The 27,140-nt window shown below is 37.0% G+C and overlaps 1 protein-coding gene across 1 annotated transcript in view; it reads right to left on the bottom strand.

Annotated features, from left to right (window-relative positions):
• The window catches only part of CACNA2D1 (calcium voltage-gated channel auxiliary subunit alpha2delta 1), a 319,906-nt gene that overhangs the window by 274,854 nt on the left and 17,912 nt on the right, over positions 1 to 27,140 (bottom strand). Inside the window, exon 3 of the mRNA XM_015572696.1 lies at positions 22,882 to 22,998. Within this exon, the coding sequence (XP_015428182.1) occupies positions 22,882 to 22,998 (117 nt within the window). The remainder of the gene's footprint in view (positions 1 to 22,881; positions 22,999 to 27,140) is intronic.

Raw genomic sequence — 27,140 nt, 5'->3', positions numbered from 1 at the left:
ATATCCTCAACTGAGGATAAAAAAAAAATAATGAAGAAATGTCATATCCTAAGAAAGATACATCTTGAAAATACACATCTTGAAAATGCCTAAAGAAAGTTGTCATTTTTTCATGGTGAAGGGACTTGAGTCCGTGTTGATGAAAACACCATGTTGGCTGCGGTGACTGGCAGTGGCTGCAGCAGTGGGGTGATGGGGTTGGTGCCTTCCCCTGATCAGCCCGGATGCCTCCCACAAAGGGTGGCCAGACTGCAGCTTAGGCCCGCTTCCTAAGGAGAGCAGGGAGCAGGCCTAAGCCATCAGTAGGACATCCCCTGAGGGCTCCCACTATGTGAGAGGGGGCAGGCTGGGCTGAGGGACCACCATCCCCCAGTGCACGAATTTCATGCACCAGGCCCCTAGTGGGTTTATAATCACTCACAGGAAATGCTGAGCCTTAAAATATATATACTAGTGCACTGGGGGAGTGGGGTGGAGGGGTGGTCCCTCAGCCCTTCCTGCGCCCCCAAGGGATGTCCTACTGGAGCGGGCATAAGCCTGGCAGTCAGACATCCCTCTTGCAGTCTGGGACCCCTTGCTCCTTACTGCCACCTGCAGTGGAGGCGAGAGAGGCTCCTTCCTGCCACCAACGCTGTGCTCACCAGCAGTGAGCTCGGCTTCTGACTGAGTGGTGTTCCCCCTGTGAGAGCATACTGACCACCAGGGGGCAGATCCTGCATTGAACATCTGCCAATGCACATCTCAGTGACCAGTCATTCAGCTGTTTGGTCAATTTGCATATTAGGGTTTTATTATATAGGATATAGTATATTATAGCTTTTTTCAATGGAAGATAGCAAAATGTGCTATACTAATATCCCAAACTTATTTTCTCAAAGTCTTTAATTTTCTAGTTTTGCTCTTTCCCGTGTTTCCCTGCTTTCATATTCTGAGGCACTGACTGATTATTGATGTAGCACAGCCTAGTTGGGGGGAAGGCAGATTAGATCATGTCTGATACCTCATTTGGCCTTAAAAGGCTTTGGTTTAATCTCATACAAAAGGAAGAAGAAAGAAAAAAAAAAGTTTTGTCAAAAAAAAACATAAAACACCCAAAGGATTTTTATTTCCTTAGAAAAACTACTCTGTCTTTTTGCTTATTTAATAGTGTGTGTGTGTGTGTGTGTGTGTGTGTGTGTGTGAGTGAGTGTTTTGTTTTTGTTTTTCACTTATAAAGATGAAATGAACTCTGTGGGCTTCTCAGAACATAGTTGGCTTATGTATGGTTTTAAAAGCACAGCAGGTCCCATGTATGGAAAAGGCAGGTAGGTGCTCTGTGTCGCTTACACCATTTAATAAGCATATACAGATTAAAAGAGAAAATTCTATTTTTTAATAGTGAATTTATCTAATTTACAGTTCACTCAATTTACTATCACTGTCCTTTGCACACTCTTTTTAAATAGCACATGTCTTCAACTCGGGGCATTGGCAGTTAGCATCAATGTATTTTCTTTTATTTTTCATGGATTTCCAGAAAGGAGCTTCAAGACCAACTTTCTAATTACCGACATATGAACCAACTAACACCTGGGAAACCAGGTCTGGACTCTGTGTTTCTCTTTTTGCACAGTAGAGATTCCCTTTGTTATTTCTAAAAATCAATTCCTTATTAATATAAACATACTTAGGCAGACAGGTTTAGCAGCAAGGTCTTGTGGCCTTAAGAATGGATGCTATACTCGGTTGGGATGTTCTAGAGAAATAACCGTATTGAATTCTATTACAGCTCCTCCAAATTACATCCCATTGCACAGTTGTGTTTGTTTCTATTTTTCATTCTCATACACAACATCTGTCCTATATGCTTCACTGAACTATCTTTTAGTGGAAAAAAAATGCAGCCGAGAAAGGCAATGAGTATCACATTCAGAACTCCCAGGAGTGCTGACCCAAATTCTCAAATGATAGCATTGAAATGCACTTTCTACTTTCAGATCTGGAATATCATATGATTTCTTAAAGAGTCAAATGGCATGTATTTTGGCAAGCTATCTTTGACAAGTCTTTTAAAAATGATGCAGACAATTAACATAATGGGAACACAGCTATGAACTACCTAGTGACCTAAATATAAAGAGTTGAAGCTCTGAGAGTCACAAGGACTAAGAATAGAACTTGTTTATATTCTTTCTTTTACCTTGGTTACAGCCTTGCACACAGTGACGCTTTTTCAGCTCAGATGTGGATCAGAGAGCTGGATGGTTGGTGCTTGCTAATGCTCTCTGTCTGCTGTATAAAATGCTATAAATGCTTTAGGTACAGTCTTCCCAAGTTGTTTTATATAGGTCTTCAAGTGCCATGGAATAAACATTCCTGCAGTTGCCTTCTTGACATTCATTCCAGGATTAGAACTTGTGTATGTTATTAAATATTTCTTTAGAAATAGCATTATTTTTTTTCCTGGCTCCCTTTGGTCCCATCTCTGTCCTCCAAAAGTTATAATATAAATGATTTAAAGGAAATTGAGAAGAAGGAGGATTGCTTTGGGAGTTAAGAAACCTGAAGGGAAGATGGAAGGAGCACTCATATCAAAAGCTGGCTTCTTTGGCTTCCCCACCTAATAAATCCACACACACACACACACACACACACACACACACACACACACACGGATACTTTAGCTTCTTTATTAAGAGTCATTGAATTGATATATTTGTTGAGCAGTCTACGCAGATTAAAAATTATTCCTACTTAAATATTTGTATCTTACAAATGCACTCTTGTCTCTTACAGACACTAGTTTAATTATTTCATATCTGTAAGGACTCTAATGCTAATTGAGCAGGTTTTCTTCCGGTAGGTATTAATTTTAATTATTTAGAGCAGCATGAAGCTCTTCCTAATTTCCCACCTGACAACTGAGACCCAAAAGAACAGCTGCCTACGGTTTTATGCTCCTATGAACACACTAGATATCAGAGTCAATAAACTTGGGCCTGAATTCTCTGTGTGTTCCATTGAGGTTATGAAAATGAACCCTTTTGGGGGAGTTCAGAGAGATCTGCAACTGAGACTGATGTCCAAGTCACTGTGCAAGGTCTGATGACAGTCGTAGATCTCAATGGAGCTGCAGGAAGAGAGGCTCCCTGCTGAAATGAACACAGCCTATGGTTAAATAATAAATCACAGCCATGTAGCTAGCCTGCAAGCAGCCACTACCTATCAGAAAGGCACCAGGACCACATAGTGCAAATATTTAGTTCCACACAGTTGTATATCTTGATGGGATCCAACTGAGGTAGTTATCTATTTGTCTTCCTAAAGGGGAAGATGAATGCTATTTATTTATGATGAATTAAGAGTTGAAATGATATTTTTTCAATTGATCCAATACAAATAAGTACAATGAAACCTACTGATAGATCCCCCACATTCAAATATACCCCCCCAGTAGGATTGTAAGAATCAAGTGCCCAACACATACATAATTTAGCACAGACACCTTTTGACACCGCACATATTTTGTTGTTCTTCTGCTAAAGAACAAAAGGCTTCCTCCCGTATGAACACACAGTGCTGTATCTGCTCTCAGACATGCTAATTCAGGATACAATGAACCAGATGAATTATTCATTTTGGAGTTGCAGTTGTTTGTGGGTAAAACTGTGCAGAGACCCAGAATAAAAAGATAAGCAAAAATGGGAATAGAAATGGACAGAGAAAAGGGGCTCACCATTCCAAAGAATGTACATAGATATACAATTAATCTCTAATGTTGAAGTAGAAATGAAAGTGTTCTAATTAGAAAATTAAATAGTACTCTCAGTGAGTAAAGACATGCAGGGAAAAAGAACTGCCATTTAACCTACCATCGTTAACATACAGTTCATTAATCCTGAATCTCTCTCAACAAATACTTGACCAGCTAAAGGCTCTATAGACATCCCTTAAAAAAATGCTAATATTTACAGCCTTGCTACCAATGTAACTAAAAAGGAAGGGACGATCTTTCTAATATTTATAACCCTGGTAGCTAGGGTGTCCTACTAGTAGAGTGTCTGGCATTAGTCAATGACCACTAAATATATTGCGTTTGAATAACCTCATCACTGGCACCTAAAACAATGACATAATGTGCCTTTCCCACGATGATTATTTTCCACTGAAAAGGGTTTGCTTTACCTTCCCCTTTCCTCCTTTTTGTTCACCGAGAGAATAACCAGCATCACTGTTGTGACTTCTGACGTGTAACCTGCAAGCACTAAAAGACCAAGTTGAAGCAGAGAGAGATTAGGAGGTGGAGTAGCAATTCAAAAGTGGTTGCTATATTCCAGGTGGGAGCTAGTGAACTTCTGGCCAAAAGTAGATTCTGTGGAAGGCACAAGAGGCCAGCCTAACAGAAACAATCAAAGGATGCCTCAAATACTTAAATGATGATGCACAGAAGGAGGAATGATAAGTAGTTGCTATTTAAATTTTATTAATTTTATTCTATATTCTTGCTATTTCAAGATTATAAAATTCAAGAAGAAGATAGATATACCTTTCATCAATACTACATTTGTCTAAAAATAGGCACAAATGTAACAAAGATACAAGGCCCACTAAATTTGGGGGGCTTTTCCATAATTTTTTAGAAGAAATACAAATGCAGTATATTTCTTTTCAATTAGAAATTACATGGACTATTTTATTGTTAGCTCAGTTTTATTTTACCAAATAATACAAATGCTTAATTTAAAATTCAATCAGCATAGCCAGTTATAAAGTAAAATAAGAGTATGATTTTTTTAAATCCTACCTTATCTCTTCCCACTCCCACTTGATTACCAGAGCCAACCATTCTCAATCATATTGCCTTTCCTTGGTGATCTGACTCCATTTTAAAATAGAACATGCTAAAATGTCCAAGTATTATTTTATAAGCTTATATAATACCCATAAAATGTCTCCTATAAAAAGTATTTTGTTTTCTTATGTCACTTCCCCTTCCCCACCACACACACACACACACACACTTGTTCCCTCCCTCATTTTTCCCATATAGGTAGTTATAATTTTTAGGTAATTAAATATTGATATAATTAAGATGATATAAATATTTCTTATGGGTAAGGCATGCAGTTTACTGTGACAATCTTTCTGATTTCCCTGAAGATACACATTGCCAGGCTCTTAAAGGAAAGGTCAGTCCCTTCAACAGGGACTTCCCCTGACTTGTGGGGAAGTGGCTGGAGGTGGATACCTCCATGGCATAAACCTGCGGGATACGGAGCCTGGGAAGGGGTGGGAGAGTACATGAAGGTTGTAATTTGTAACCAGATTTTATGTACCTGAAATTAAAAAGCTCTCACCACTGAATAAAAAAAAAAAATCTGAGCTCATGAACCATTTTTAAAATGCATCACTGATACAGATTGTGCCAAGGATAGCCAGAGGGGTATGTGACAATATTGCCATGATTTAAAAAAAAATGTCAAACCCATTGCAGAAGTGGCTACAAGTCATTTTGGAGAGAATTCTCACAATGGAGACTAGTGTTGCCATAGGTGGGTATTTGCTAATGTTTTCTGGTTGCTTGTTCTATGAACAACATTTTATATATTAAATGCATACAAATAAATTATGTTTTTAAAAGTATTTTTAAAGAGTGAGGCATTGAAAAGCTGATTGAAAGTTCCATGTGCATGAACCTGCTTGCTGATATATGGGCTTTACCACAGGGTGATCAGTTGGTGAGCTGGTTATTTTGTTGGTGAATCCCAAAATGTCAGTCTCTTGGGCCAATATCTCCAGAAATTAAGTCTCCAAACTCCTCTCTAATTCTGGGATTCAAGAAGGAAGGAAACTGAGAAGTTCACAGCTCAAGATACAGACTTCCTGTAACTCTAAAAAGAGTTTCCTCTTGTAGAATAATGACACCTCTTATCTCCTGCTATCTCTGAGTACAGAGATTCTTAAGTTCAACACTAGCCTGAATTCAGCAAGGGAGGCATTTGAGAAGGGAACTTCTTGTAAACCCTCTTAATCAGTCTTCATGTCTTCAGCCCTATCTTGCACCCAACCATTCAAAGTCATGTTGTAGCTCTAATTTCTAAGCTCTACCAGAGTTCTGTGGCACAAGTGGAATTTTTTCTCAATGTGGTACATATTTATTTTATATTATTTTAATGTAGGCACTTAGCTCTTTGCTCTTTCTACTCTTGTAAGTCAAGGAGTACTCTTGTCTGGTTCTAAATTTTGTTAGCAGCTCTTCTGTGACATTACCTTCTATAATTGTTATCCTTACAGATTTAAGCCTCTTTATATTTAAATTTATTTTAATAGAGTTTTGAGAGAAAGAAGAGATAAACATGCTTATTTAAGCCATCACAATTAATTGTAACTCTAGTAAACTTTTAAATTATTTTGTTTAACAGTAACATAAGCTAGATAATAAAATAACTTTGTGTTCATCATATGAAATTTGAAGATTTTTTTGTTTGATGTGTCATATAACATAGAAATATGGAAAATTTTTTAACTTGATATCAGGTAACCTTGTCACAGGTCTTTCTTGAATTTAGAAAATCAGAGGTATTTACACTTAAAATTTTTCATTTATTTTCACTATAACTGGCTTTTTAGTCACAACAAAAATATGACTTTTGTGCTTTGAAATGAGTCTTTTATTCTTAGGAGAAAAACATGTTGATAAACAAAGAGATTGATTACAGGATAATAACAAGTTGTATCATTTATTGCCTCCTAATGTAAAACCTATTTCAGATGTCAGGGAAGCAAGCATGCTTAAAATAATTACAGAAGAATCCCATGTAACAAAACAGATGAGTGCTCAGATTTAGAGTATTGATATACCTGAAGCCAAATATATACAACAAAATTTAAACTAACAGTCTAGAAAATATCAATGCTATTTTTCTGAAACTTGATAAGGGGATTGATTACACTACTATATTTAAGAGCTAATTTTTAATTTATATTTTTCTATCTGTATTTTATATTGTTAATGTAGTTGTATCATGTTTTTCCAAGATGATATATTCACTTTATAAAAATCTAAATATCACAAATGGCAGTATTTCCTCTTTTCTTATGCCTGAGTAGTATTCCATTGCTTGTATGCACCACTTCTTTATCAATCGTCTATTGAAGGACAACTTGGGTTGTTTCTATGTCTTGGCCACCATGACTATATCTTTGTGATTAAATATTTTCAAATTTTCAGGTAGATACCCAGAAGATGGGTTGCTGAGTTATACGGTAACTTTATTATTCTTTTAATCCTCACCAGAGGATATACTTCCACTGATTTTACAGAGAAAGGAAGGAAGAGGAAGAGGGAGAGGAAGATCAATCGGTTGCCTCTTGAACTCATTCCAGTCAGAGACTGAAGTTGCAACTCGGGTACATGCCCTGACTGGGAATTGAACCCATAAACTTTTGGTGTATGGGACAATGTTCTAACCACCTGATCCACACCATCCAAGGCTGGTAACTCTTTACTTAATTTTTTGAGGAGCCTCCATACTGTTTTCTATAGTGGCTGTACCAATTTACACTCCCACCAGCAGTGTATGAGGGTTCCTTTTTCTCCATAACCTCTCTAACACTAGTTATTACAGGGCTTGTTGATAACAGTCATTTTAAAGGTGTGAGGTAGTATCTTCTGATCGTTTTGATTTGCATTTCTTTACTAGCTAGTGAAGTTGGGTATCTTCTCATATATATGATGGCCATTTGCCACAACATGAATGGGCCTTGAGAATATCATGCTAAGCAAAATAAGGCAGTCAGAAAAAGCTAAGACCCATGTGATTTCACTCATATGTGTGATATAAAACTGAAACTCATAGACACAGACAATAGTATGGTGGTTACCAGAGGGAAGAGAGGTGGAGGGTAGTGAAGGGTAAAAGGAACCAAATATATGGTGACAGATGATTTGACTTTGAGTGGTGGGCACACAATACAATATACTGATCATGTACCATAGAAATGTACACTTGAATCTATATAATCTTTATACTTGAATTCTATATCATCTTTTTAATCAATGTCATTCCAATACATTTAATGAAAAAATAATTTAAAAATCTAAATATCAACAAAAACAATTAAATCAGTCCAAAAATAACTAGTATACAGAGTTATAACTTGTATACAGTTATGAAGATAACTAGTATACAGAGTTATATAGCTATCAATATACCACTCAATATTTTTACACACTAAATTAAACAACAGACAAAGATTTGCCATCTAAATATTAGTTGCACAAAATCTTTCAGAAAAGGAAGTGAAAAACAAGACATAATTTTGGGGGGAAGAAAACATGTGCTTCAAATACTCCATTTTGCCTATTTCCCCAAACATTCCAGAAAGGCAAAAACACAACAACTCTTAAACTTACAAGTTAATGCAAAATATTACTTCTTATTATAAAAGAAGAAATATCAGAGGAGAAAAAATTCAATCATTCAATCTCAATAGCAAGAGCACCTGGGCCACGTACCCCAAAGTCAAGACTATCCAGAAAAATTAAACTCTCTCTCCCCTATGTTCTGACTTAGACACTGAACTTGGGAGGAGAGTTTCAAAATTTAGCAGGACAGATGGCTTAGTGATTTGCATTAACATAAATGAGTCACTATTTCATAGCACAGGACAACCTTGTCACAGCATAAAGGACTAAAGGGTAGGGAGACATGTGAGGCTTAACATGTAGATATTGAATAGGAAAGGCTGTTTCTGTAAGTGACCCTTTTAAAATAGGGTTAACATCGCACAGCATTTGTGACATCTGAGTCAGCTTGCTCACTGTGTCAGGCTAAAATCTTGCAGCTTTAAGCCCTGAGAGCCACAGCTGTTATAGTGGATGAAGCTCTGAGCTACCACATTAATTAGCAGAAAGACACATAATTAGAAACCTTCTTGGAGTAGCAGGAAGGATTTTGATGAATTTATAGAATTTTAGACCTGAGAAACCTAATTACACATTTTAGTTTTTACAAGTGTTTCTCGTCTTCAAGCTGTTAAACTCCTAGTCACTTCAGTATGTACTGATTTTCAATGTAGCTACAGCATTCATTCCCTGACCCCATCAGTTCCTTAAAAGAAAACATGCGCACAAGTTTTTATTTTCCTCTCTGATGAGAACCAAATAAGTATAATAGGATGATTTCCTATTTGACTAGAAAAGAACACCAAAGCACCTAAGTCAGGATTTAATGTATAAATCAAAAATATCGGATTCAGTACTACTTGAACAGGTCACGCCACAAAACCAATCAGAAACAAACCTACCAGTATCATCCAGGGCACACTAGGCAGACCCCAGTCTTTCACGGGCTAATGTTAGTTGAACATCATCCTCTATTTAAACATGAGCTGCACCATAGAAATGACTATACATTTACAGAAACTACCGAGAGCCTTTTGGAGCTCACTGCCTCTTAATATGCATCCGTTGTTTTTCTCTTTAAACACTGTCACTGAATGGAGAAGTAGAAAATTACTATTGTCACACAAACACAGCAAAAATGCACACGGCCTGCTCCCTTTGTAATGGACGCCTACTGATGTGGCAATAAAACACGGGCAGATCACAGGGATAATTCCTCTGTGTGTGCAGCTGAGAGGAAAAGGATGGCTGCCTTGACAGGACCTGCCTTTAAGTCTTTAAAGTTCCCTCCTTCCAGTGGTTTTTTTTTTTTTTTTTTTTTTTTTTTTTCCCGGGTGCCTCCTGTGCAGCTGAGAAATGCTGTTTCGCATCAGTGAGCATCAGTGAGCGTGGTGTCTGAATTATCAGGGAGAGCAGCTGAGGATCCTTGCGGTAACTAACACATGGTAACTTTCCTCAGGGCAGGCATTAGCTGCCACTTGCTGCTGCTTAATATGCTGATTTAGCTCCCAACAGCCAGGGGGCAATTGGTGTGAAATGTCAGCTCAGGACTAGACACTACCATTTAGTGAAGAGAAATTGGATCATGGAAGTGCAGGAACATTAAGCAGCACTGAGTTTCCCAAGCAGATGACTGGCAGACATTGAGCATCACTGAAATCATAGAGTTATCCCCCTGCGAATTCCCAAACGATAGCATCATTTTCAAAAGTGTAAGTCTCCAGTGAACTATGATCGGGAGCAAAGGAATGATAGGAGATACTTTAAACAAATACACATTTTAGGAAGAACGAAAATTCTGAGTTTCGGAAATTCTTTGTGCTCTATGAGATAAACTCAGGTGGCTTCCATATTTTCCCTTTCTCACTCCCATAATGCATCTCTCTCTCCTTGACTAGAGCAACAGGTCTTGTCCTTTAACTATACACCATGCCCTAAATTTCTCACTGTTTGTAATTAAAAGTTGGATAATTTAAATAGACCTTAAGTTTAGAATGGCAAGTGATTCACTTACTCTGAACCTTTGCCTATACCAATGCTTTAGGTGCTAGTAAAATTTACTTCTTGAAATATCATCTAAATGAGAAAGACAATACCAAAAAGTCATTGGTTTCATTGGATATAACACAGTGAATAGCTGTATGGCATTTAGGTTCAAGTTTACAAATAAGGACCATTCTGATTCATTTTGATCTTTATACCACAATTTATGTGTTACTATCCAGACAGTTTCCTTAGAAAACTCCCAAAATATATTCACTTATGGTACAAAAGCCCCAGCACAATGTGTTGACTTGTAAATACTCCTAAATAGTTGGTTTTCATATATAAAACCAAATAATTACACTAAACTTGATAAAAAATTTTAGATTTTATTATCTCTGTCTACATCACTAGACAACCACACATTAATGCGTTACCAGTAATAGTAATACTAGAGAATAGAAAATCTATATCCTCTCTCCTTTGTTCCCTCCACTCCTCCTTCTCTTTTAGTATTCCTCTCCTTTTTTTATTGTCTTAAGTTTTACATGTGTCTCCTTTTTCCCCAATTGACCCTCCCCAACCATTCCCACCCGGGCAAGGCCCCACTGCCCCATTGATTATCCTAACATGCACACATACAAATTCTTTGGTTGCTCTCTAACCCCCCTACCATTTGTCTCTGGATCTATTCTTGTTCATCAAATTATGTTCATCATTATATCCCACATGAGTGAGATCATGTGATATTTATCTTTCTCTGACTGGCTTATTTCACTTAACATAATGCTCTCCAGTTACATCCATGCTGTTGCAAATGGTAAAAGTTCCTTCTTTTTTATAGTGGTGTAGTAGTCCTCTCCTTTTACGTTGTAATTAAAATTAAAATAAGCTATCAGCCCAGCCAGCGTGGCTCCGTGGTTGAGAGTTGACCTAAGACCAGGAGTTCACAATTCGATTCCAGTCAGGGCACATGCCCAGGTGTCCAGCTAGATCCCCAGGGCGGGGCATGCAGGGGATAGCTGATTGATGATTCTCTCTCATCACTGATGTTTCTATCTCTCTCTCTCTTCTTTCCTCTCTGAAATCAATAATATGTGTGTGTGTGTGTGTGTGTATTATATATATTATCATTACCTCTTCTTTGTACATCTTATATAAAATAAAAACATGATAATTTATAATCTTATTTTGAAACAAAAGTACCATTCTAGAACTACATGACCTTGGATGATATACTTAGAACTTTGTAATCTATAATTCCTCACCTTATCATACTGAAGAAGAGGGAGAAGAGGGAGCCAGAGGGTAGAAGGGGTAAAAGAAAAGAGGTGGTAGAGGAGAGTAAGAGAAAGAGAAGAAATTATTAAATGAAATTATATAAAATAACACAGCAGAGTGTCTGACACATAATAAACACAAGGCAGAGTGAGGAGAAATGCTGCTATAAAACTTCAAAATTAAATGCAACTGGATTCAAAGCATTGGGCAAAGTATCTACATAAAATAGATATAATATTAATATGAAGGGTGGAAATATATTGGAAGAGTTGAAATTCATGAATACAAATAAAGGCCGTAGCACTTGTCATAAGCACTTAATAAATTATTGTTATTACTATTCTCCTACGTAAGAAGTTACATAAAATGTTAGTTTTAAAACATTTTTAATATTTAACCTTAAAAACATCATCACTCTCTGAGAAATTGTGAATATTAATTTCATTTTAATGGTTATAATTAGTGAGTCAAAGTATAGTTACTAACAAAGGCATCAGAAACTATATACTGTTAAAATATATATTGATCTTGTAATTTTAGAAACACCCATTTGAGAGGGGAAAGCGAACATGTGCAAACATTTAATGAGAAAGAACACTTCTGCAAGTGTCAAACGTGTCTCTATGACAAGTTTGCAAAACTGGCTATGGAACATCCATATTTTAAAGAACTATTCTGAGCACATAAATATCCCAGTGGATGATTTATTTCTTTTCCTTTTTAAGAGGTCGCATTGTGTTGTTGTGCTGGAGAAAATAATGGCATAGGCAGTAATGCACAGGGCAATAAATTCTCTGTAAACTCTCTGGTAGAAAATGAGTCATTATTATTATTTATCATTGTACATTTAAGGTGGCTGACCTAGAATTTCTGGGAAAAGACTGTGTAAACAATCAGAGGTGATTGGTTTGTCAGGCAACAATAGGCCAACATATATAGGAGTAGCTGTAATTGGGGAGTAATGAGTCCTGGGACTAAATGGATGAATTAGTCAGAGAAGGAGCGGACAGTCTTTTGGAACTAACGCCTGGGCTGTCAAGACACAATTTGGTGCCTGCTCATAACTGGGCTTAGATGGTGTCAGCTGCCCTAGAATACAAGGTCTGCCCACAGCAGGGTCACTCGTGCAGCGCGGCAGGTTGGCATGCTGCCCGTGGCTGCAATAAACCATGCAAGTCAGAGCATAGGTGCGGGCATGTGGAATCAGGAGCTGCAACTCTCAGGCTGTATGTTCTTTTGAATAAATCTGGAAGGCAGATGTTTGAGCCAGCCAGCTTGTTAATTTTGAACTGATTATGTTGCCAAAAATAAATAAATAAATAAAACAAAGGCACTAATCCGTAGAAAACAGTATGAGTTTTTGACATTATTATAATAATTAAAAATATACCTGTCATTTAAAATTAAGTCCTGCTTACAGAACCATATTTAACTTATTACACTGGGCTAAATGCAACCAGGTCATTCATACCTAATTTTTTCAGAAGTCCTGTTGTTTACAAATGAAGAGAAGGCAGAGAAAGAGCTAGTAGAAAGAATAAAGATAATTTCCTTAAAAGAAAAATATAAATAATGTCATTCTGCTTTTGACTCCGCCATTCCATTTATATGATTTATTCTAATAACTAAAAGTTTTCCCATATGTAAAGATGTGTATTGTTGTTTGTATCTATATGAGATGATAGATGTTAACTAAACCTACTATGGTAATCATTTCATGATCTACGTAAGTCAAATCATTATGATGTACACCTTAAACTTATACAGTGCCGCAGGTCAATTATATCTCAATAGAACTCTGATCTTCAGGCCCAATAACACACCTACCTCAGAAGGTTGTTCTGAAGGTTAAATTCGATAAGACATGTAAAGCATTTAACACAATGTCTGACAAGAATGGCTGCTTGGCAACTCCCTATCCTTGGTGGTTTAAACATTCACCTGCCTGAGAGGAAGTCAGAAAAACAAATTCCCAAAATTCCTTCAAGATTTATGATTCTCTGATATTTTAATCAAATAAACAGGGCATTCTATTTTAATGGCAAATTGTGCCAGGGTATGTTAAGGAAGGCATGGGGAGCTCATCTTTGAGATCATCTAAAAGCAGTTCTTAATTTTATAAGCTCTAAAAAACTATGAAGAATAGATTCAAAAGAATTCCTGGGTATACACAAAATAAAAAAATAAAAAAAAGGCTGTGTGACTGGGTATCTCACACAGGGCTTCAGCCTGCGTGATACTCAGTAAAAGTTAGAAAATGAATACATTGAAGAAGACTTAGAATTTTTGTAATTATGTGGCAGGACAATCAGTGGGTAATGAGGAAAAGGAAAAACTAAACCTCAATAGATTGAAAATTAAGTTAAGCCCTGGTCGGGGTGGCTCGGCTGGTTGGAGCTTTTTCCTGGACAGTGAAAGTGTGAGGGTTCAATTCCCAGTCAGAGCCCATGCCCAGCTTGCAGGTTTGGTCCCAGGCTGGGGCGTGTATGAGAGGTAACCGATCAATGTTTCTCTCTCACATCAATATTTCTCTTTCTCTCTCTCCCCCTTCCTCTCTCTCAAAATAAAACAATAAACATATCCTTGAGTGAGGATTTAAAAAATATTTAAAAATTAAAAATAAATAAATAGAGTGAAGAACATTTAGGAATCAGAACACTACTTGAAGTTCATCTCTAAAATGGTTTCAACAGTGCTTATCCTTAGCAAACTCTACTTGATCAGATCATCTCCATTTTATGGCATGCTATGGAGTTCTAGCTAAAGATTCCATTAGGTAAGTCGAAGTGGCTGGCCTTGGATTAGCACCATTTCTCTCTACTGATTTTCATACAAAACACCACTTACTAGCACATTTAGATCAGAGCATTGCTACAGTCCTACTGGGACAAATTTGCAATTTTTAAAAAATAGAAGTGGAATGAAATATGGATTTTGGGCTCATTTGGGAGTATCTTTTTAACAATTGTCATAGGTTTCATAGACTCTCAAGCCACCTGGTAAAGTTCAATGACTATCGTGATAGAAAGAGCACTGGATGAGTAGTTCATAATCCCAAGTCCCATTCCAGATCTGCCACTAACCAACTGCGAGCAAGGGCTGGCCAGCCTTATGGGTGTCACTTCCGCAGTTAGATAGGGCCCTTCGCTCGGATGGGCCCACAGTTGGTTTAAGGCTCTGCTACTGCAATCTTGAAAGTCTTAATCGCTTTTTAAAAGGGCCTCACATTTTCATTTTGCAAGTCACTTCACCTAATTCCCATTGTACTCAATGCAATCAACAAACCCATCACTCCCTTTTACCCTAATTTTTGCAAGTGCTGTGTTATCAGAGCATACATTATCTTTATCAAATTGCCAACACAGTAACACTCTTGGTGGCACTTTAAATATCGCTTTCTGAACCTATTGTCAACTCAGGACTATAAGAATCACATTTCTAAAAGGGATTTATTTATTTTATTAGAAAGATACTATAATTGCTGCCCGGAACCTTTTCTTATCTGGATACTTTCCATTAAAAAATTAGGTGCACTATACTATTAATTGTGCTCTCCATCTTCAAGATATATTTGGTACCTAGCTTTTTCCAAAACTGTCTATGTTCATACAGTCATTTAGTGCAGATACTACTTCATGGAATGGGGGAGGGAGAAAGTACTCTTAGCACTAAGCAATTTACAACAGAAGGTGTTGTTTAAAAACACTTTACTACAAACGTTTAAATAATATATAAATCAAAACAGAGTGTTATAAAAATTAAAATGTGGAGTGTGGTAGAGAGTTGCAGCATAGTCATAGTTATATGGATCTGTTGTTTCCTTCTTAGTAATTTAAGAGATCCTAAGCAGCACTTAATGTTTCATCATCTCTTCTGCTTGGGCCCAAAGTCCTATCATTATCATGATAGATTTAAAAATCCATAAATATGCCACTAAAGTGTGTAACCTGAGAGAGGAAATGTGGTGGTATGTGTAGAGATTTCCATTTAACACATTAACAAACGATATCAAGAAATACAGGCATCTCCCATTTAAGCCACACACACACACAAAAAAAATCAGATGTTTTGAGCGAAAATTCTGGTAGCCTATAATTTATGATGGTAAATGGAAAAAAAAATCATGTATTTGTATCAATCTACACCCCCAACCAACTTTTGAAATTCTAACTAAAACAGTAAAATATATATACTTATCAAATGCAAAGGTGTAGCACTAAGTGTAAGAAGCTTTCATAGTAGACGGTAAAGTGCTACAGTCACTGTCTAGTGAAACAGTGAGTAGGACTGTTAAGTGCAGGTGTTGTAGACCTGGCTTGGCCTCTCAGTGCCAGTGGAAAACATGTACATTTCCTAGGCTGGCACCGGGCCTTTTCTTCAAAGCATCTACACATGATGCTGATGTTCTACTAATTCTATTTAAAATTTAAATCAAGACTCCCAGATATAACACTGTAAAAAAAAAAATACTGAGTTTGGAGGTTGTGCATGTAAATAGTTGCCTTATAAGCATTAGCAAAAAACAAAAAAACACCCACCAAGAAACAAAAAATATCTTACTGAGAGATCTGTGTACTCTGTGAAAGTTGGATTTCAGAAATCAAGAGGAATTCTATTGTGAAACCAGGTTATGTAGACTGTGTTTTATTTAGTGCTGAACTATGCTCCAAGTAGGTGTTAGATGCCTCAGGGCAAACCAAGCAGCTGAAGATGCCCTTTTATAGGACTTCAATCCAATGGTACTATGGGACCCAGTAAAAGGCATAATTAGGGTGCCTTACTTAGTTATAACAGTTACATGTCACCTGTACAAAGAGATCTGATTGGTTGAACAAATGACAAAATATATTTTGGCTCAGATTACTGAGATGTCATAGAGCTAAAGCTGCATAAAGCTAAAAGCTAGATCGCCTTAAAACAAGAATTCAAGCCCAAATCTCTCACTCCATATAAGACTTGGTCAAGAACTTAAATTTATCTGAATTTCAGTAGATGTACTGTGAAGATTAAAGGAGCTAATGTGGGAGGTTTTTAAACTAGTAAAGGCCACACAGGAAACACCAAGTACCTTGTATATATACATACGTGGGTTTGAAGTACTTGCTAGCTGTGTAAAATTGGACAAATGTTTAATTACTTGGGCCTTCATTTTCTCATCTTTAAAATGTGATCAATTATACCTATTTTTCAGAGCAGAAATTGTGTTAGAAATATATGAATAGAGCCTAGCAAAAATTGTTTGGGTCATAGCAGACATTCAATAAATGCTAATTATGAATTTGCTCCTTATCATTAAAACTTCAAAAGCTTTCACTCTTTTCCATTCAAAAAACCTGCTCACTCATTCATGCCACAACCTTATTATCACCCAGAACTCTTAGTTTCTTAAATCCCCATCATGTACCACAATTTCTTGTTTCCCCACTGTTCCCTATAAACCTATACTTTATTCACATACAATTGTCTTCTTTCTTGTACTCATAATTCTTGGCCATTACCATACCCTACCTATCATAGTTCATGATTTCAAATATTTCAACTACTGGTGACTAATTCTTAAGTATCCTTGATGTTTATAATATTTACTCTGCCAAACTCAATCTAAAATGGATTCAAGAGTCTTTTTCAGTCTTCTACTATTAATACTGTCCCAATCCTCCATAGAAAAAGCTGATCCGATTATGCATGTAATCGTATTAAAGGAATGGAACTCGTGTGTGTGGGGTGTGTGTGTGTGTGTGTGTGTGTGTGTGTGTGTGTGTGTGTGTGTGTGTTTTAAATATGTTTTTATTGATTTTTGGAGAGAGAGGAAGGGAGAGGGAGAGAAACATATATTGGCTGCCTCCTGCATGCCACCTACTGGGATCGATCCTGCAACCTGGACACATGCCCTAACTGGGAATTGAACTGGTGACCTCTTGGTGCATGGAAGGATGCTCAACCAACTGAGCCAAACCAGCCAGGGCAGAACTCTATGGTTGTTGGATGTTTGTTTTGTTTTGTCTTGTTTTACAAAGCAATGTTTTTCTTTCCTATGTTTCTTAAAATGGATTTGCTCTAGACTTTCTTCCTTAAAACTCACATTAAATCTTGTAAAGGTCTTGACACAGACACCAGCTGGCTGGATCAAAATTTTACCTAAGGGTACAACAATTTTGTACAGCGAGGCAAAAACTCTATTTCTCATTCCCCCCTTGCAGGCAAGTCTTAGTGAAATGCACACAGAAGTAACAGAATGGGACTTCTGGAAATCTTTCCAGCTCCCTACCTTCAGATTTCTGTGACATGGAGGAAAATAAACCTGTCATCTGTACAAATCACCCTTTAGCTGGCTTGTCTATTAGTATTTGAACACAACTTTAAGCCTTACAGGTTCCATAACTGTCCTAAGCAACACTAACTTTTATACCTAAAAATAATCTCAGCTAATTAATTAAAATATCTAATTCAGGTTAAAGTGAAAATCTAATTTTAAAATTCATTTGTACTTCCAATACTAGCTCGGTACTGCTCCAGGTTGAGAAATTTCAGGGGTCTCTGTGTGAGGAGTGTGGTAAACTCACTCTCTGAGTTTTTCCTCCTGATGCCATCTTGATGGCACTTCCCAACTCCCAGGTGGTAATTTCCACAATGACACTGTGAGAAAGCTGGTAGTGGACACCCCTTTCTCACGATGACTGTGTGTTGGTACACTCTAGCATTGGTGGGTGTTCATCGCTGACTTGCTCCTGTCTTGGGGTGCCATCCTGCATTGTTTGGAGGTTTCCAGAACATCTCGCTACAATGCCACACTTCTGGCTGCCACTTGCACCCTACGCTTCAGTTCCCATCTGATAGTTTGTGCTGAGCTGGCTTTGCCCCTGGCAGCGTGCCCTATTGGATCGAGTCCCAGACCAGCTCCATCAGGTAAGGCTCATCTCTGTTTTGATTTGTGTGTAAGCTTGTGCCCAATGAAGCCACCTTTCATTGCTCAGCCATCAGACAGGCATCTCTACCTCAGCACTTTATTGTTCGCATCCAGAGCATGTAGCTAATCCAAATAAATAAAAGTAATCTACATTTGACAAAATAATAGTAGATTAGCTAGTACCTTTACCACTCAGATAAGGGGAATTAAATATATAAGCAATCCTAGCAGTCCTCTCAAGAACATGTATACTAAAATTAAGGAGAAGGGTAAGCACATTTTTCTCTGTGAAAACAGAAATAACACAATATTCCATACTTCTCCCAAAGGAATTTTTTCTTCTATTCAATCTGGATAAATCTATACCCTTAAGATAGATTTAGGGCTAATTTTCATGACACACACTTTTCTCCACTTACCTATACAAGACTCCTTTCACTTTTTCTTGCTTCGCTTCCCCAAATCTTTAATACGGTCCTCAAGACACCCATTCTTTGCATATAAGACTTCTAATTTACCACGAGAAAAGTGGTCATCCAGTGTGACTTCTAATTTCATGTATCTGCAAATTTAATTATCTCTATTCATATTTACTATCCATTCTGTGTCAAGTGAAAGATACCACCACCTTCTCAAAGATAAATTCGTTACTCTAATATTGGTGTATGTGCTTTCTGGAATTATCCTTCAACATCGAAGTGTGTGTTTTTTCTTAGTTTTACATTTAATAGATTCCTTCCTTTCTGTCTATTAGCATGTTTACATGTCCTCCATTCTGAAAAAAAAAAGTCTATAGTAGTTCTCCACATTTCTCTTTCACTGTCCTACCAAACTTCTTAAGCATGCCAATTTCTTACTTCCCAAAAACTCTTTTTTAAATATATTTTATTGATTTTTTACAGAGAGGAAGGGAGAGGGATAGAGAGTTAGAAACATCGATGAGAGAGAAACATTGATCAGCTGCCTCCTGCACACCCCCTACTGAGGATGTGCCTGCAACCCAGGTACATGCCTTGACCGGAATCGAACCTGGGGCCCTTGAGTCCACAAGCTGATGCTCTATCCACTGAGCCAAACCAGTTAGGGCCCCAAACACTCTTTAACACTGTAGTCTTTATTCCATTCCAATATATTCTAGTGAATCTGTTTTTATAAAAGTAAATCAATGATTCCTAAAACCCAAATACATTTTAAATTCTCTGAGTTTCTAAAAATTTTATATTTCTTTCTGAATCTCTTTATCACTTCTTTAGACCTGGTTTTCTGATATTTATTTATTGATTGATTGATTGATTGATTGTTAAACCCTTTGTAGATAAAGGCCAGGAATCTGCATTTTTAGCAAACTTCATATCAATGACAAACATGAAAAATAGAGAACTACTGGTTTAGTAGCTAAAAATAAAACAATTTGGTTAATCAACAATAATCTACAGGGGGGGATACTGTTTTAACAGTCAGTTGAAAACATTTGTTATTCTCTCTTTTTCATTATCTAATCATAAACTAAATATCAAGGTTGAATTAAGAGGGAGGTGGCGCATGTTACAGTATTTAAAGCTTCATAATAGATTAGAGCAGCTTTAATTAAAGTTACCAAGACAGCCAGAGGGAGACACTATATGCCATAATTGGAAATGAGTCACTAGAAAAATGTGTTTATTATAACCTTGATCCTATTTTCTTTGAGCAAAATGTCTAGAGACCTTCATTAACTCAGCAGATCCCCTTGTCTGTGCTGGTTGGTGAACAATAAGACCACTTATTTAATTCACCTCCATCTTTCAGGAGGCACCATTGGAGGAGGTTGGATTATTTCTTTCAAAAGCTTTTTCCTATGAACTGTTCATTAACAATTGCAGATATTTCTGCCTAGTGTAGGCTGAAATAAATGTTAATAACAATGTTAAATGATTGTTTCTTTTTTGACTTGAGATTGCTTAAGAATAATCCAACAATGTTAGCAGAATAATTACCATATTGAGCCAGTTTGTGAGGCATAGGCATAGCAAGGAAAATAGAAAAATACTCACTTAGTAAATATATCTTGAAAATAAAATGGCTGAAATTACCAGTGTAAAGTTAGAGGGGAAAAAAGCTGGATTCATGGACAGATTTCCTGAAGTTAAATTCCATCACAACCTCATGCTATCTATACAACTCTTGGACAAGAATTCTAGACCTTTATGAGTTTCCTCATTTATAAAACAAGAATGAACAGATGTTTAATGTGCCTATTTCATAGGATTCTGTAACAGCCCAAAGCATATCACTCATCAGAATCATAACCTGTTTTTATATACTCTCAAAACAAAACCAAAAACGACTTAAGTGCAAAATCTGTTTTGCTATAAAAGAGGTTGGTTTTATAGCAAAAGCAACTACAATATTTTTACATTGGTTTCTCTTTCAGCTCTTTCTAAAGTTGGTTGTTGGAGCAGATCAAAAGATAACAGCACAATATAAGCATGGATAAAATGTCAAAATAAATACTGAAATTGAAGAAAGATACTGGTTGAAATGGTTTTGAGTCAAACATACACTGAGTGGCCAGATTATTATGACCAACTTACATTTGTAGGCAAATTAGCTATAATTTCATGCTGAAGTTGCTAGAGGGACAAGCAGGTTGTTTATCACAACAGTAAAAGTGATTTTTTTTTCTGAAGATATGGGTAAACAATGTGATTTAACAGCCTTTGAACGTGGGATATATATACGTATGTATATAACCTGCTTCCCTATTTATAATGGTCTGGCCCTCTAGCAACTTCAGCGCAAAATTATAGCTAATTTGCCTACAAACGTCAGGTGGTCATAATAATCTGGCCTCTCAGTGTAAGCTCAGCATGAAGCAATGAAATAAGTTATGACTTCATGTTTAATCAACAGACTATAAAAGCCAGAATTAAAAATTTAATGTTCAAATACATAAAATCAGTATATGTGCAGCCATAATAAAGTTTATCATAGAAATTATAATCACTCCACTAAAAAAAGAAAAAAATCCTTTCAGTTGTTCATTTTCTTTAAAAAACAAACAACTGAATTCTAGAAACTCATAGGGAATTTTTTTAGTAGATTTTTGAGAAAACAACCAGTTCAATTTACATGTTTTTCATAGATTTACATCTATTATATATTCCCAAGGGTATTTTATGTTGATAACCTTGATACTAAAAATATATTGCTAGTGTTAATCTAAATTGATGAAACTATTTTGAAAAGCAATTGTCGTATTCTTATAAAGCTAACTTTGTGAATACCCTACAGTCTAATAATTCCACTATTGACCCTTCAGATATCCTTGCATGTGGTACCAGGAAATTTGTTCAAGAAATGTAGCAGCGCCAAATAATAATTTACCAACAGAGAATAAATGAAAATTTGAGATCTATCCTCATAAAATAATATTTAACTGTGGCTAAAATGAATTAAATCTAAGTAAAAGCCTCCAGATAAATCATCCTATATAATAAAAGGCTCATATGCAAATCGACCAAACAGTGGAACAACTGGTCGCTATGATGCACACTGACCACCAGGGGGCGGACGCTCAATGCAGGAGCTGCCTTGTAATGGTCAGTGCACTCCCACAGGAGCGCTGCTCAGCCAGAAGCTGGGCTCACAGCTGGTGAGTGCAACAGTGGTTGCGGGAGCCTCTCCCACTTCTGAGACAGACCTAAGGACCCCTTGGTGGGCCTAAACCTGCAGGCGGACATCCCCTGAGGGCTCCTGGAATGCACAAATTTCATGCACTGGACCTCTAGTACAAAAATAATGGGAGAAAGTCATTGAGAACTACATATACTACTACATGATTTTGATAAAGCTAAAAAGAAAGCAAACTAGCAAATATGTTGTTTAACAAAACATGTATGTAAAGCACAACTATTTTTTAAAACAAAGAAATAAGTAATCAAATATCTAGAGTATTGGCCACCCCTGGCAGGGAGGCAAGGTAAGGGGACAGGAGAGTTCTAAGAAGGCAGAGTTAAGGGTGCTGGCAATATTCGTGGGTTTTATGTTGCACAATAAATTTAAACATTATTATGACACATCATGACTTACATATGTATAAATACAGCCATGTACAAATTAAATACACTATTCCTATGTATTAAAATCACCTAACAAACTAATAATTAGAAGTAAGCGGATTATGTTGAATTCATAATGAAACCATGATATCTCACCTTCATGCACATATTAGACGAACAGTTTCCGTGGTGAAGAAAGCATACTAAAGAAAGCCTCCAACTAAAACATGAGAAATAATAAGTAATGGAAAATAACCAAATGAGCAAACCCAATTTAAACTCACCACCAGGGCTTTAGATCTGTTGCTTAGAAGTTTTTCAATATCCCTGGCTGCAATTTCCACCAGCTGGCGTGCATTATTTGGTTCCACAGTATACAAATCTTGGTATTTCTCATAAATCTATGTGAAAAGCAAAAGAAAATTGTTAAGAACAATAATTGCTTATTTGGCTCATAAGTTCACATTAGAATGTATTTAAAATCATAAACAATTGATTAGAAAAGTCCACCCTTTTCTTCCTTCACCTTGATCTTTCCTTTAGGTGTCTCAAAAATATGTATATAAATATTAGTTTCCTATAAGAACACCAGCTCGCCAAAATAGTTATGTCAACAGGCTGTAAAACATCTTGAACAACAATGCTTTGTATATGCAATTTTGTGACTTGAAATTGTACATTCAACCTCAAAACCGGGTATTAACTGCGATCAGCATTTTAAAAACAGGAGAACTGAAGTATGGGAGGTCAAACCTGGAGGATATGTGCAGTGAACAAAGGTAGGAGGGAGGGGAAGTGCTAATATATTGAGAGAGACTTCCCACTGTTCTCCCTCACTGCAATCACTGAGGCTACAGGGTTTGCTGCTAAACCTTATGAGAAGAAAGAGAGAATTAATGAATGAATCTGAAGCCCCTGCTAAGGGAGGTTCATCCAGGTGACACAGGGAGCTTCATTTCACAGGGTAGTAGTTTGAAGGTCATCAAGGTCAACATTCAAGATTAGTTAAAACGGAATTGTGTAAATATTTTTATTATCAGATTGACTGTTTTGTTTTTAAATCGTTGAATCAAACCATACTGAAAGGCAGCAAAAGAAAACTCGGCTGCTGCATTTCTGGCTCACATCATTGGCCATGGAAGGAGGTCCCCAGCATAGCATCAGATGCACTTGGTATGCAGAGTCTGTACGCTCCCGGCGGGAGAGGAAGAATGAAAGAAAGGGGGTGGGGAGAGGACCAGCAACCCTATCTGTGGCTGGAGGGCTGAGCAGAGAAGGAAATCCCTTATGCATGCAACAGATGGGTTGCACATGCATGACTAAACCATCTTTAAAAGCCAAGACCTGTCAGTTTTTCTGCCATCTTATGAGAAGAGAATCCAGGCACATGCAGGAACCAGTTCAACCCTGTTTTCCTAGCACAACCTCAGCATTTTGTTACTACCAGCAGGTTCTACAGCTTGGACTCAGCTGAGCATGGGTGCTACTGGTGAACACTGGTTTCAAATGGACACAGACACATATGCTCACATCTAGATATATAAAAGCCTAATATGCTAAGTTTCTGACCAATCAGGGTAGGTTAGCTTGCTGCTAGGGTCCAGCCATTCAGGACTGGGCAAGATGAGTGGGACAAGTCCTGGAGCCCTCCTGTGGCGGTTCCTCCCTGGCCAGCCAACCCCCGTTGGCCCCGATTGAGACTAAGCAAGACAGCCCTGATCGCCAGCCAGGGTAAGGGACTCCACCAGTGCATGAATTCATGCACCAGGCCTCTAGATTATTTATAACGGAGTATGTTCGTTTACATAGAATTAACATTTTTATTCAAATGATAAAAATTAATCATTTTAAAAGATTTAAATCAAACTTTTACTCCTAAATTCATTTGATTTATTCAAACTATGAGGTTTTCCCATACTAGACTTAATTTGACCTTGTAGGTTGTCATTTCACCTATTCAAACCACAGTAACTTAGCATATACAATCTCCATATTTAGTGTCATCCAGGATTCCTGCATATTTATTACTGGACTATGGACTGCTTGTGTTTTCTTCTGCAGGACAGATTATCAAGCTCTGTATTAAAGACCCAGGTTATCCATGATAAAATCCATCCAACTCAAGGCTCCCTCTTTTATTTCAGCCTAAGATGACATCTAAGAACATGACCTCCTGAATAGATTAATTGATCAGGGTACAAAACGATAAACCTCAACATCACTTTAATTGATCCAGGATATTTAGTTCTTTGCAGTGAAACCAATATAGCTAATTGGTATAAAGGCAGCTGTGCTTTGAACCATTAATGTCTTGCTCCTTTCTGTGTGAAGTCTGATCTCCTTCCTGTGGTATAGAGACTACAATATAATTCAGAGTTGGTGAAGATTAGTTCAGGATGCATAGTCTGTACTTCGCATTATGTACTATAAATAAAGACATTGATTAATACACTACCTACAAAACCAGAAACATTATAGGTGCTCTAAAGAATGAGAGGATTATAAATCTGAAGAATTTAGTTCAAATACATACATATATATATATATGTATATATTCTAAAAATATAATCTATCTGGAGCTCAGGGACTATAAATAAAGACATTGATTAATACACTACCTACAAAACCAGAAACATTATAGGTGCTCTAAAGAATGAGAGGATTATAAATCTGAAGAATTTAGTTCAAATACATACATATATATATATATGTATATATTCTAAAATATATATAATCTATTCTCTCAAATTATGTTTCTAGGGTAATTTTTTAATGCTTAGGGAAAAAAAAGATCTACCTGGCTAATAAACTTTTTAAAAAATGTTTTTATTGCCCATATTTTTAAAATATATATATTTTATTGATTTCAGAGAGGAAGGGAGAGAGAGAGATGGAAACCAATGCTGAGCGAGAATCTTTGATTGGCTGCCTCCTGCATACCCCTCACTGAGGACTGAGCCCACAACCCATGCATGTGCCCTGACTGGGAATCAGAACCTTGACCTCCTGGTTCATGGGTGGACGCACAACTACTGAGTAACATCAGCTAGGTGCAAATAAACTTTAAATAAATGACATTTTTACCAGATCATTCTTTGTTGTGGGCAATGTCCTATGCAGTATAGGATGTTTAGCAGCATCTTTGGCCTCTACATACTACATGCCAGTAACACTCCCCCCACCCCCACCCCCAGTTGTGACAATAATAAATGTTTCAAATGTCTCTTAAGGAACAAAATTGCCCCAGGCTGAGAATCACTGTACTCTCTATAAAGACATTAAAGATGTCTTCAGGGGAGAAAGATAAGCAGCTATATGTTGTACATTGAGAGTGTGCAGTAGCGAATAATGGTCTTGTATGCCATTCATCTTCATTGTAAAGATGAAGCTAACCCTTGGCAACATCGCTTCCATAAGTTTTTAGCTTCCCCTCCTTTGTGAGGCTCATAGGCAAGAGAGCACAGCCACTATCTATCTCTCTCCCTGTAATTAGTATTACCAAGCCATAGGATAGGTACTTGAAGAAACAATAAATAAGAACTTGTTCAAATACCAGCATAACTTTAAAAAGTGTTATTGATTGATAATAGAACAGATCGGTATGGTAAAAAAGAAATCATTTTAGTAGTTTTTTACTATTAATGTTTGTGAACCGATAATACTGCACTTAAAAACCTGTAAATAAAATTTTGAAAGTTATCATAAGATTAGAAACCCCTTTAGAATTCATTTTCTTTCGTGTCTTTGAAAACAGATGTAATTAACCACTGTTTAAAAGAAATAAAACACACATACACAAAAATAAGAGTCCATATTCTCTCTGTGGAAATATATTCTGCAGTCTCAATAGATTTCTCTCCATTTAGTGTGGGGGGGTAATGTATTTTTCTCTAAGATGACAATAATCTCAATTTGCCGGTTATTACGGTAACTAGTCACAATATCTCCTAGTTGGAGGTGTAAGGCAACTCTGAACAAAACCAAAACATGAAATAAATAAGCTATATTTGAAAAGTAATACTATTATTTTTATAAAGTACTTAGGTTACTTTTTTAAATAATTATATTACTTTTAAAGTAATCCTATCTAATAATAGAGAAACATGGTAATTAACCATAACTTCGCTACCGTTCTGTTCCCATTGGTTAATCAGCGAAATATGCAAATTAACTGCCAGCCAAGATGGCGGCCAGCAGCCAGGCAGCTGAAGCGAACAGGAGGCTTGCTTGCTCCAGTGATGGAGGAAGTCAAGGTTCCCCGCCTGCCGCAGCCCAGCTCTGAGCTCCAGATGCAACAATGTTGCAATTATAGAACCTAAACAAACCCCAGGTACCTTTCAGCCAGCACGACCTCAGAGCTTAGAGCGGCCAGTGATGGCAACAGAGTTTCAATTATAGAATCTAAACAAACCCAGATGCCTGCTTTCAGCCGGCAACGGTCTCAGACCTGGAACTGGCTCTCAGCTCCAGTGACAGCTATAGAAGGTAAATAAATCCCAGAATAAAAAAAAAAAAAAAAGAACTGCCTGTGGTTCCTCTGGTG

This window comes from Myotis davidii, unplaced genomic scaffold, assembly GCF_000327345.1.
Source record: "Myotis davidii unplaced genomic scaffold, ASM32734v1 scaffold49, whole genome shotgun sequence".
NCBI classification, from domain to species: Eukaryota; Metazoa; Chordata; class Mammalia; order Chiroptera; family Vespertilionidae; genus Myotis; species Myotis davidii.
Note: the sequence above shows the minus strand (reverse complement) of the source record. Positions and strands in the feature narration are given on the sequence as shown.